Genomic DNA, 13,378 nt, shown 5'->3' on the forward strand with positions numbered 1-13,378 from the left:
TCAACAGAATAAATTTCTCACGTCTGCCTAAACTGGGTGGCCTTGCATTGTGAGTGGTGCCGTGAAGTTTTAGATTCTGCAAAGAGGAAGTATTTTATCAGCATCTGCCTTGTCAAAGCCCCCGAGCACCCCCCCACCTCAGAATCCCCTTGGTTTCAATAAGATTGCCACTCACTCTCAGAGTCGTAGAGTCACACAGCATAGAAACAGATCCTTCCGTTCAATTCCCCAAACTAAACTGGTCGCATTTGCCTGCATTTGGCCCAAAACCCTCTGAACCGTTCCTACTCAAAGGTCTTTTTAAAACGTTGTAACTGTGCCAGCACCCACCACTTCCTCTGGAAGCTCATTCCACACACGAACCACTCTCTGTGTGAAAAAGTTGCCCCTCAGGACTCTCTGCTCTCACCTTAAAAATGTGCCCACTCACCCTCGGGAAAAGATCTTTTCTGTTCACCTTATCAATGCCCCTTATGATTTTATAAACCTCTATAGGGTCACTCCTTTGAACTCCTACGCTCCAGACCCAGCCTGTCCTTGTAGCTCAAGCCCTGCAGTACTGGTAACATCCTGGTAAATCTTTTCTGAACCTTCTGTAATAAAATCCTTGCTATAGCAGGGCAACAAGAACAGTACACAGGCCTCACCCAACGTCCTGTACAACCTCAACATGACGTCCCAACTCCTACACTCAAAGGTCTGAGCAATGAAGGCAAGCGTGCTGAATGCCTTCTCAATCTCCCTGTCTACAGTGTTCAAAAAACTATGTACCTGAACCCCTAGGTCTCTGCTTTTTGATAACACCGGCGCCCGACCGCTAACTACGACCACAATTTGCCCCAGTTTGTTTTGCCAAAATGTAACAGCTTGCATTTATCCAAGTTTAACTCCATCTGCCACTCCTCAGCCCATTGACCCAACTGATCAAGATCCCTTTGCAATCTTAGATAACCTTCTTCACTCTCCACTCTGCCATCAATCCTGGTGTCATCCGCAAACTCACTAACCTTGCCTTCTGTATTCTCGCCTCAGTCGTGTATATATAAGTGATAAAAGAGGACCGAGCACCATTCCCTGTGGAACACCGCTGGTCACAGGCCTCCAGCACTAAACAAAAACCCCTCCACCATTACCTACCATCAAGCTAATTTTGTATCTGACTAGATGGCTGAATCCCGTGAGATCTAACATCGCTGGTTAGTTTACCATGTGGAATCCTGTCAAAGGCTTCACTGAAATCCATGTTCTGAACCTCAATGCACACCGGCCTAACCAGCACAACCTCTCCTCGTGAGCCAATCCCCATTCATCTCAGGAAATCAGAACCTTCTCTGAACCGCTTCCAGTGCACACAAATCCCGCCTTCAGTTAGGTAGCCCAGAGCTGTGGTCCGACCAATATCCAACGAAGACCTCTCCACATTTACATTCCATCTCCCTTGCAACTGAAGCCCACGTACATCTCTCTGTGACTAATCAGCATACGAGGACACCCAGTTCCCACTGTACTGCAGACTTCTTGGGGAAAAAGAAATAATTCACTGAAAAATTCAACACTTATTGCCCATCCCCCGATGCCCTTGAGAAGGTGGCGATGAGCTGCCAACCTGAATTCGGCACAAGATAGAGGGAAAGAGACAGAGCCGTTAGTGAGGGCGTTCCAGCATTTGGCACAGTGACAATAAAGGAATGGCGATATATTTCTTAGTTCAGGGATTTGCGCGGGCTTGAGGCATTCTTTTGGCAGTCATTGACCTTTCCCGTTCTTCCCATCAAAGTGGACAACCTCACCTCGTAATGTATCCGCTAATTTTTATTCCCAGTCACTGAATCGATCTGTACCCATTTGCCAACTCTTTGCATCCCTCTGGTATCATGCTTTCCCCTCTACAGCGATCAGCACAGTCAGCGCCTTCATCCAAGGAATTAAAAGGCACAAAAACATGGAAAACCGGAGCAGGAGGAGGCCATTCATCCCTTCGAGCCTGCTCCATCATTCAACGGGATCACGGCTGATCATCCAACTGTCTGATCTCACCCCCACACCCTTTGATCCCTTTTGCCCCGAGAACCAGAACCAGAACCAGCTCCTCCTTGAAAAACAACCAATGTTTTGGCCTCGACTGTTTCTCTGTAGTAGAGAATTCCACAGGCTGTCTGGGTGAAGACATTTCTCCTCATCTCGGGCCTATCCTTAGATCGTAATGCCCTGGTTGTGGATTCCCCAGCCTCAGTCATCAAGAACCGTTTAGTTTGTCTAGTCCTGTCAGAATTTTAGAGGTTTCTAAAGAGAAACCCCTCACTTCTTCTAAACTGCAGTAAATACAGTCCTAACCAATCGAATCTCTCTTCATACGTCAGTGCTGCCACCCCATGAAATCAGTCCAGTAAACCTTTGTAGCACTCCCTTCAAGCCAGAACATCCTTCCCAAGTAAAAAGTGACCAAAATTGCACATAACACTCCAGATGTGGTCTCACTAAATCCCTGTGTAACTGCAGCAACACATCCCTGTTCCTGTATTTGAGTCCTCTTGCTACAAAGGCCAATATACCATTTAGCTTCCTCACTGCCTGCATGCTTACCCTCAGTGACTGGTGTACAAGGACACCCAAGATGCATCACAGCTCCTTCTTTCCCAGTCTATCGCAATTCAGGTGATCTCCCTGAGATAACAAAGTGTGGAGCTGGATGAACACAACAGGCCAAGCGGCATCTTCGGAGCACAAAAGGTGACGTTTTGATGAAGGGTCTAGGCCCGAAACGTCAGCTTTTGTGCTCCTGAGATGCTGCTTGGCCTGCTGTGTTCATCCAGCTCCACACTTTGTTATCTTGGATTCTCCAGCATCTGCAGTTCCCATTATCTCAGGTGATCTACCCTCCTGTTTTTGCTACCAAAGTAGATTACCACATTTTTTTTCCACATAACTCTTCAGCTGCCATGCATTTTCCCCAATTGACCTGTTTGTCTAAGTCACAGAGAAGCATCTCTGCATCCTTCTCACTGCTCACCTTGCCAACCAGCTTTGTGTCATCTGTAAGTTCGGAACTATTACATTTAGCTCCCTCAACCAAATCATCAAGATAGATCGTGAATCAATGGGACTCAAGCACTGACCCCTGCTGTCACCGTTGGTCTCAGAAAATCATCAGTTTGTTCTTGCTTTCTTGTACCCCACTGAGTCCTCTATCCACTTGCGCACACTACCCCAGACCCATGCACTTTAATTTTATGGGCTCTGAGCATGTAATCTAGGTTTTAACAAACATTTGGTACAGTGCTATACAACAGACTCACAGAGTAAAAGAAGCATGGATGTGAATAGGAGTCCTAGTTCAGGATTCTCTTAAGGATTAATGTGAAGGGTCAGCTAGCAGCTAGGAAGACACATGCAATTTCAGGAGGGCTAGAATACAAGTGCAGGGATATACTGCTGAGGCTGTATAAAGCTCTGGTCAGAACGCATCTGGAATATTGTGAGCACTTTCGGAAGTATCTGCAGAAGCACGTGCTGGCATTGGAGGGGGTCAGGATGAGGTTCACAAGAAAGATGCTGGGGATGAAAGGCTTGTCATCTAAGAAGCAGTTGAGGACTGCTGGTCTGTACTTGATGGAAATTAGAAGGATGAGGGGGATCTGATTGAAACTTACAGAATACCGAAATGACCTGGTCAAGATGGCAGTAGAGTAAGGTGATCCAGTTAGAGCTCCTCTGCTCGCTAGTCCCTTTATCTTTTATCCTTTCCTTTTCTCTCTGTTTTCAGGATTTCCCTTTCTCCACCCCCAACTCCCCTGCGGAGTTGCGGAGCGGGCACAGGCCGAGTCCCACGGCAGACCGGAGCGGGCTCCGGCAGTATGGCCTTGTGCTGTGGGGCCTGAAGGCACAGCTCGTGAGCCCTGAAACACTGCGAGCAGTGAGCTCTGGAGCAGTACGGGGAAGAAGGCCCTGCATCAGCACATGGGAAGCAGTCCCTGGAGCAGTGACTGGTGTAAGTGGACAATCCTTACCTTCAACCTCAGAACACTGTAACGTTGACCCCTTAACATTTTCCTACTTTCAACTCTGCAGTTACACACCTACTTCTATTCCTCTGCTGTATCGAAGAATGGTACCTAAGATGTCACCATAAGAAGGCAGACATTGTAAAAGTTTTTCACTACACTCCTGCAATGGAGTACACATGACAATAAAAGGATATTGACTGGCTGACATAGGGTTGGTTAAAGTAGATGTCTAGAACCCAAAAGCACAGCCTCAGAGCAAGATTAAACGTCTGTCAACTGTTTCCTTTCTTCAGCAATACTCAAGTACTGTTTTACCAAGCAGCTAATTATAATAACATACTGTCATATTAATTGCCAGCCATTTGCCCACCTCTCTAATTTAGAAGTAAACAAATGAATTTTCCATAAGAGATAACAAGGTGTAGAGCTGCGTGAACACAGTAGGCCAAGCAGCATCAGAGGAGCAGGGAGGCTGACGTTTCGGGCCGAGACCCTTCTTCAGAAATGATTTCTGACCTGCTGTGTTCATCCAGCTCTACACCTTGTTATTCTCAGATTCTACAGCATCTGCAGTTCCTACTATCTATAAATGAATTTGCCAAGCGGAGGAAACAAAGCCTGCCAATATCTTTAATAGACAAAGACTAGGGCTTCCTCTCCTGTGTCTCCCGCATTTCCCGCAACTCATCCCTCACAGCCCCTCCCCGCAATAACTGCCAAAAGAGGATCCCCCTCGTCCTCACATACCACCCCACCAACCTCCGGATACAACGCATCATCCTCCGACACTTCCGCCATCTACAATCCGACCCCACCACCCAAGACATTTTTCCATCCCCACCGCTGTCTGCTTTCCGGAGAGACCACTCTCTCCGTGACTCCCTTGTTCGCTCCACACTGCCCTCCAACCCCACCACACCTGGCACCTTCCCCTGCAACCGCAGGAAATGCTACACTTGCCCCCACACCTCCTCCCTCACGCCTATCCCAGGCTCCAAGATGACTTTCCATATTAAGCAGAGGTTCACCTGCACATCTGCCAATGTGATATATTGTATCCATTGTACCCAGTGTGGCCTCCTCTACATTGGGGAAACCAAGCGGAGGCTTGGGGACCGCTTTGCAGAACACCTCCGCTCGTTTCGCTATAAACAACTGCACCTCCCAGTCGCAAACCATTTCCACTCCCCCTCCCATTCTTTAGATGACATGTCCATCATGGGCCTCCTGCACTACCACAATGATGCCACCCGAAGGTTGCAGGAACAGCAACTCATATTCCGCCTGGGAACCCTGCAGCCCAATGGTATCAATGTGGACTTCACCAGCTTCAAAATCTCCCCTTCCCCCACCGCATCCCTAAACCAGCCCAGTTCGTCCCCTCCCCCCACAGCATCACACAACCAGCCCAGCTCTTCCCCTCCACCCACTGCATCCCAAAACCAGTCCAGCCTGTCTCTGCCTCCCTAACCGGTTCTTCCTCTCACCCATCCCTTCCTCCCACCCCAAGCCGCACCTCCATCTCCTACCTACTAACCTCATCCCACCTCCTAGACCTGTCCGTCTTCCCTGGACTGACCTATCCCCTCCCTACCTCCCCACCTACACTCTCTCCACCTATCTTCTTTACTCTCCATCTTCGGTCCGCCTCCCCCTCTCTCCCTATTTATTCCAGTTCCCTCTCCCCATCCCCCTCTCTGATGAAGGGTCTAGGCCCGAAACGTCAGCTTTTGTGCTCCTGAGATGCTGCTGGGCCTGCTGTGTTCATCCAGCCTCACATTTTATTATCTTAGAGCCCGTCCTGTCCCTGGATTCAATACCTTTCGCTGCAGCTCCTGCAAATCAAAATGAAACTCCTGAAGGAGAGAAGAAACGGGAAAGGGTGTGGGTGAGAAAAGAGAGTGTTATACTCACAGATGTTGCACAGAGGAGGAGGCTGCAGCCTGGAGGGGGGTGAAGCTCAATCTTCATTCAGAGAGAGAGCAGCAGCAGCAACTTTGCTGAGCAGCTTCAGAAACTCATTGTCCAGCTTCCGCGTTCAGACAATGAGGAGCTCTGATTGGCAGGAGGACCAGAATCCTTCCGGTCCTCCAGGGCTTTCCGTTGGTCGATCCAATGTACCACCCTCCCCAACGCTAGAGTGACGCGCGTACCAATTAGCCAATAAAAGGCAAACAGCCTGGAAACCGGTGAGCGCACCACCGAGGATCCCGGTTTCTATTGGCTGTGTGGGGTAGTCCCCGCCCTCTCGCCTACGTCACAATGCGGAGGTTGTGCACTGAGCTTCAGGCTGAAACCTCCTCCTCAGAAGCTGTTCCCAATAGCAATTGAAGGGAGGGCGATGATAATAAAATGTGAGGCTGGATGAACACAGCAGGCCCAGCAGCATCTCAGGAGCACAAAAGCTGACGTTTCGGGCCTAGACCCTTCATCAGAGAGGGGGATGGGGAGAGGGAACTGGAATAAATAGGGAGAGAGGGGGAGGCGGACCGAAGATGGAGAGTAAAGAAGATAGGTGGAGAGAGTATAGGTGGGGAGGTAGGGAGGGGATAGGTCAGTCCAGGGAAGACGGACAGGTCAAGGAGGTGGGATGAGGTTAGTAGGTAGATGGGGGTGCGGCTTGGGGTGGGAGGAAGGGATGGGTGAGAGGAAGAACCGGTTAGGGAGGCAGAGACAGGTTGGACTGGTTTTGGGATGCAGTGGGCGGAGGGGAAGAGCTGGGCTGGTTGTGTGGTGCAGCGGGGGGAGGGGACGAACTGGGCTGGTTTAGGGATGCAGTGGGGGAAGGGGAGATTTTGAAACTGGTGAAGTCCACATTGATACCATTAGGCTGCAGGGTTCTCAGGCGGAATATGAGTTGCTGTTCCTGCAACCTTCGGATGGCATCATTGTGGCACTGCAGGAGGCCCATGATGGGCATGTCATCTAAAGAATGAGACGGGGAGTGGAAATGGTTCGCGACTGGGAGGTGCAGTTGTTTATAGCGAAACGAACGGAGGTGTTCTGCAAAGCGGTCCCCAAGCCTCCACTTGGTTTCCCCAATGTACAGGAAGCCACACCGGGTACAGTGGATGCAGTATACCACATTGGCAGATGTGCAGGTGAACCTCTGCTTAATGTGGAAAGTCATCTTGGGGCCTGGGATGGGGGCGAGGGAGGAGGTGTGGGGGCAAGTGTAGCATTTCCTGCGTTTGCAGGGGAAGGTGCCGGGTGTGGTGGGGTTGGAGGGCAGTGTGGAGCGAACAAGGGAGTCACGGAGAGAGTGGTCTCTCCAGAAAGCAGACAGGGGTGGGGATGGAAAAATGTCTTGGGTGGTGGGGTCGGATTGTAGATGGCGAAAGTGTCGGAGGATGATGTGTTGTATCCGGAGGTTGGTGGGGTGGTGTGTGAGAACGAGGGGGATCCTCTTTGGGCGGTTGTGGCGGGGGCGGGGTGTGAGGGATGTGTTGCGGGAAATGCAGGAGACGCGGTCAAGGGCGTTCTCGACCACTGTGGGGGGGAGAAGTTGCGGTCCTTGAAGAACTTGGACATCTGGGATGTGCGGGAGTGGAATGTCTTATCGTGGGAGCAGATGCGGCGGAGGCGGAGGAATTGGGAATAGGGGATGGAATTTTTGCAGGAGGGTGGGTGGGAGGAGGTGTATTCTAGGTAGCTGTGGGAGTCGGTGGGCTTGAAATGGACATCAGTTACAAGCTGGTTGCCTGAGATGGAGACTGAGAGGTCCAGGAAGGTGAGGGATGTGCTGGAGATGGCGCAGGTGAACTGAAGGTTGGGGTGGAAGGTGTTGGTGAAGTGGATGAACTGTTCGAGCTCCTCTGGGGAGCAAGAGACGGCGCCGATGCAGTCATCAATGTAACAGAGGAAGAGATGGGGTTTTGGGCCTGTGTAGGTGCAGAAGAGGGACTGTTCCACGTAACCTACAAAGAGGCAGGCATAGCTGGGGCCCATGCGGGTGCCCATGGCCACCCCCTTAGTCTGTAGGAAGTGGGAGGAATCGAAAGAGATTACCGATGCGGTTCAGATTCTCGGTGTTACTTTCCACTATGTAGTAAGTACTGTAGTGTTCAACTTTGCTTCCCTTATTTTTTCTGCTTTGTTTTTATTTCAAAAATATATTTATTCATGAAACAGACTTTTCAGGCACAAACGCAGTTTATTGCTGTTTAGTAGCAAATCAAGGAAAAAAGGTAACATTGGAGTTTGATTCTATCCAACACACAAACTAAAGGCATCTGTTACCTGTACGAGTCTACACTTGCATGCATTTGTGGACCAATAACTGAACAGACTCCAATTTAGATAGTATAGCAAGAAGACTCTGATTTAACTTTGGCAGAAAGACTTCAGGCAGTGGTCTTTCCCCGACTGCGCCATGGTGGCAGCTGCCCTCAGCTTTCGTGTGTCCCTCAGCACTCAGTCTTGGACCTTGGAATGCGCCAGTTTGCAACTCTTGGTCAAGAGCAACAAGGTGAACAAAGAGTGTCGTTGATTGAGTTAAAGTTGCTTGAGGTGGCGTTGATGTTTGTCTTGGTGTGTGGCCTGGGGAACAGACCATAGATCTCTGAGCTCTGCTTCATGAGGCTGCTTGGGTTGTACCTATGTCTTGTGTTTAAGATGGTGCTGTAGGTGGTGATTTTTAAGCTTTTAATTTTACTTGTGTGAATGCCGGTGACAATAAATCTCTTTCAGTTAGATGAAAGTCCATATATTATTCAGAACCTTTGTTCTATCGTACTCCATGTTAGATATTTGAAGTCTTAGAGTCAGTGAAACATAGATGACTGCTGTGACTGTCTGCTCTGGGACACCTGGTCCAACAGACACACACAGTACTCAAAGGCTCAAACATACCTTCTAGGTGAAGCAATACTTCACCGGTACCTTCCAGTTGCCTGTCACTTCAACGCGCCACCCTGCTCCCTGGCCAACACCCCTGTCTCTGGCTTGCTTGCTCCAGTGAAGCTCAACGCAAGCTGGAATAACAACCCCTCATTTTCCACTTGGGGGCCCTGCAGTCCTCTGGACTCTATATGGAGTTCAGGCCTGAAAACTATTGAACACTTGGTCCCCCACCCCACACACCAGGCCTTGTTACCACATAGCCTGCCATTACACTATGGTTATTGTTTGCCACTGACAGTCCGCATTAACAGCTATTTATCCTCCTAGCCTGATCATTATCAACTCCTTTGTCTATTCCAACTGCTCTTCTCTCTCTTCGGGCTCCGTCCTATCTTTTACTCCCTACCCCACCCCCCCCTCCCTATTTTCTGCATATAAACCAGCTACTGTATGTTCTGAACAAGAATCACTTGACCTGAAACGTTAACTCTGATTTTATTTTTACTTCAAAGATGCGAGCTTTTCCAACAACTGTTTTAGTTCAACACTGTGCCCATTTCAGTGGCTCGAGTCCATGCTGACTCTTTCTGGAGTAATTCAGTTAGTTCCTCCCTCTCCAGATCCCCTGCATTTTATTCCTATCAGGCGACCATTCCAATTTAATTTTGAGATCATTGATTGCCCCCTGCTTCTAGTGACGGCTTTTGTGAATTCCTTTTACAGGAAACTCAAAGGGAAGGAATCGCAGATTCCCATCTCAAAACAACGAAACTGCCAAGATCTGACAGTCACTCTGTTTATTGGAGCTGAGTATCTTTCGCAGCAGTTCTCCTTCTGGACTCAGCTTAACTGTTTCAGGAGGTTTTAAGAAGGCAAAGCACCAAGACACACCCAAGTTAGTGTTCTGTTGTCCGCACTGTGGTAAGTGCTCTAGAACATAAGAACTGGGAGCAGGAGTAGGCTGTCCAGCCCTCGAGCCTGCCCCGCCATTCAATAAGATCATGGCTGATCTTTTCATGGACTCAGATCCCCTTACCCGTGTTCTCACCGTATCCCTTAATTCCTTTATTGTTCAAAAAAAATCTACCTTAGCTTTAAAAAAGTTTACTGAAGTACTGTCAATTACTTCACTGGGCAAGGAATCCCACAGATTAACAACCCTCTGGGTGAAGAAGCTCCTTCTCAATTCAGTCCTAAATCTGCTCACTCTAATCTTGAGGCTATGCCCTCTTGCCCTAACTTCACCTGCCAGTGGGAACATTTTCTCTACTTCTATCTTATCTATTCTTTTCATAATTTTGTGTCTATAAGAGTCCCCCCTCAATCTTCTGAATTCCAATGAATATAATCCCAGTCTACTCAGTCTGACCTCATAAACCAATCCCCTCAACTCTGGAATCAACCTAGTGAACCTCCTCTGCACCCCCTCCAGTGCCAGTACATCCTTCCTCACCAAGGAGACCAAAACCGCACACAGTAAACTTTAAGCAGTTACAGAGACTGACAAAGCATTGTATCGTTCACTGTAGGGGACAGACTGTCTGTGTGTTTTGATAAAGTCTCAACTGGCCGTCACAAATGAGGAAACGCGAGGACAGCAATGGCTTGGAGACACCTTGGAGACGTGGGAAGGGATCCTGAGTCCCCATGTTAACTGATTGGAATGAGAGAATGGCAGAATGATGGTGCCAGACTGGAAAGCAAAACCAGTCCCACCGGGCTGGTATAACTAGGTGTGGAGCTGGATGAACACAGCAGGCCGAGGAGCAGGAAGGCTGACGTTTTGGGCCTAGACTCTTCTTCATAAAATCCCACCGGTCGGGTCAGGGAGGGAAACATCTCGGCCTGAAGCTTCCCTGCTCCTCTGATGCTGCTTGGCCTGCTGTGTTCGTCCAGCTCTACACCTCGTTATCTAGGAAGGAATGGGAGTTGGTTCATAATTTGAAGGTGTTGAACTCAGTGTTCAGTCCAAAAGTGCCTAGCCTGAAGGTGAGATGTTGTTCCTCCAGGTTGGCTGTGATTCACTGGAGAACTGCAGCACGCTGAGGACAGATATGTGGGCACATGAGCAGGACGCTGTGTTAAAATGACCAGCTATGGGAAAGACAGGGTCGTGCCGGAGGTGTTCCACAAAGCGGTCACCCAGTCTGCGTTTAGTTTCTCCAGTGTAAAGTAGGCTGCTTTGTGTATTCACTTCACCCGATATTCTGACTCAAAGGCCAGTTGGCTGCCCAGTGAGACGTGACTGACAGTACAGACAATGTGAAATCAGGAAGGGTTAGTGTGACAATACAATGGCTTCGAGAGATATATTTCCCCCTCGTTTTTAAACAGAGGTTGAGATAGATGTGCCGAGCGGTCTGTTCCAAGTCAATAGAGCAAACGGCTTGGGTTTCCGCTTTAAAGTTGGAACAATAGAAGCAGCCTGAATGGGTCGAGGCAGGCTCCCACAGAACCAGGGTTTACTTTAGCTTGGCTAATAGGGCAAATAGGGAAAGGTGTAGAGGTGTTTCGAAGCACCGTAACTTCATTGGAGAAGGAACGTTTTGTGAATGCCCTCCATTGACTAAAAAAAGGGCCACAGTTCATTCAAAAACAAGAGTACTGCAAGGGCTGCGGGACAGCAATGATCTCGGAAAACAATATTCAAAGCATCAGCGGTACTGTTGAAAGAGCGATTGTCCATTACAAAGGACTTCTCTGTGTTGAGTGTCAGGTTGATTTCACCATCTGTTTTTTTTTGTGTTGTAAATGGCACAAACGCAACACAGCACACATGTTAAACCAGTCTCTCTTTTGGAATAATCTCTAGACACAGAGACAGCAGCAACAATAAGAAAGGAAAACAAACAACAGGGAAAAGAAATGAAAAACAACAAGTTGCGAGACAGACATTTTTGAACTTACATTTTAAAGAATGTAGAACTGTAAGGTATAGATGGAAAGAAAGATCCGAGCATGGATTGACACTCCACTGCCACCCTATCAGTGTTCAAGTTATTTAACAAAAGATTAAGTCTTTGGTCTTGATTGATAAGGAAGGACAAGCGGACTTCTAATTGGTTTTGGAAATAAAGGACCATGAACTGTGAATTCCTTTGGCATTTCTAATGATAACCACAATCATGCTGGACATTGATTTCCAGCTTGTAGAAGACAATTTTAAAGTTGAGTCGATTTCAGGTACCATGGGTTTGGGTTCATGTTATAGCAGCAAGAGCAGGTGAATCGATCAATCAATTTGAAGGCAGATTGCGATGTCAAGGCACAGAATGTGATTTCACTGAAGCTAACTTGGAGAAAAGGCTGATGGAACTTGTAATTCTCCGCACATCCATTGAAAACTTTCAGAAAACCCTCTCAGGCAGATTCTAAAGGTTAGCACTGTCGAATGAAGGATGCAGGTTGGAAACCACCGCAGTGGGACCGCAGCATTGTTAGGTGCACAACTGTTGCAACTGTGAATGTGGTCAATAAAAGCACCAAATCTTACATGAGACGGAGCTCGCCTCACCCGCTGAAATGATGCTCAGCATTTCATGACGTGTGCAGGCTATGTTCCACAAGAGGACATTGGTGTAAAATGTGCCAGAGATATAATTCCCGGGGAATCCGACAGTGCACCATGAAGCCCCACAGTGGCTTGTGAAGAAGAGTTAATCAGGGGAACGATGTCCACCACGGCATGTGGGCGGTGACGATGCGAGGGCAAATTGCATTCATTTACTGGTTTCACATGAGATGCACTCAGGAAACTGGCCCGGGGGGTCTAGTCCACACATGACAAGCCAACTGCTTGTGTTATAACCTGGAGGAGGAGTACCAAATTTCATCACGCTACACCATGGGTCACAACAGATGAAAAACCACAAAAATAATCACTCGAAAACAAAGCTACAATAAAATCACGTGGCACGGTGGCTCAGTGGTTAGCACTGAAGCCTCACGGCACCAGGGTCCCGGGTTCGATTCCAGCCTCGGGCGACTGTCTGTGTGGAGTTTGTACATTCTGCGTGGGTTTGCTCTGGTTTCTTCCCACCATCCAAAGATGTGCAGGCTAGGTGGATTGGCCAGGCTGAATTGCCCGTAGTGTGCGGGGGTGTGTAGTTAGGTGGGTTTTAGGGGGATGGGTCTGGGTGGGATGCTCTGAGGGTCGGTGTGTTGGGCCAAAGGGCCTGTTTCCACACTATAGGGATTCCATTCTAATATTATCAAACATTATTGTGGATTCTAGTCACTAATTAGTACCCGAGTTGTTTTAGACAACTCCTGAGCTCTGCTCTTTCATGTTTCTTTGTAATGATTGACAGCTTCAGAGAGTATCTTGTACTCAAAGCCTTTGAAATGGGATTCAGATAATAAGAATATAAAATAAAGGAGCAGAATTATGCTATTTGGCCCATCATGTCTGCTCCAGTATTTGATTGCGGGTGATATATTTCTCAACATCATTCTCCTGCCTTCTCCCTTGAACCCTTTCTAATTAAGAACCTATCTATCCCAATGGTTTGGCGTCCACAGATTCACCAACC

The 13,378-nt window shown here is 48.3% G+C and overlaps 1 protein-coding gene across 1 annotated transcript in view; it reads right to left on the bottom strand.

The window, feature by feature from the left end:
• Positions 1-13,378, bottom strand: part of LOC125450428 (zinc finger protein 721-like) — a 42,709-nt gene that overhangs the window by 16,625 nt on the left and 12,706 nt on the right. Inside the window, exons 5-6 of the mRNA XM_059641826.1 lie at positions 10,385-10,500; positions 5,825-5,860 (exon numbers count right to left, since the gene is read on the bottom strand). Coding sequence (XP_059497809.1) covers positions 5,825-5,860; positions 10,385-10,500 — 152 coding nt within the window. The remainder of the gene's footprint in view (positions 1-5,824; positions 5,861-10,384; positions 10,501-13,378) is intronic.

This window comes from Stegostoma tigrinum, chromosome 43 (genome assembly GCF_030684315.1).
Source record: "Stegostoma tigrinum isolate sSteTig4 chromosome 43, sSteTig4.hap1, whole genome shotgun sequence".
Lineage (NCBI taxonomy): Eukaryota > Metazoa > Chordata > Chondrichthyes > Orectolobiformes > Stegostomatidae > Stegostoma > Stegostoma tigrinum.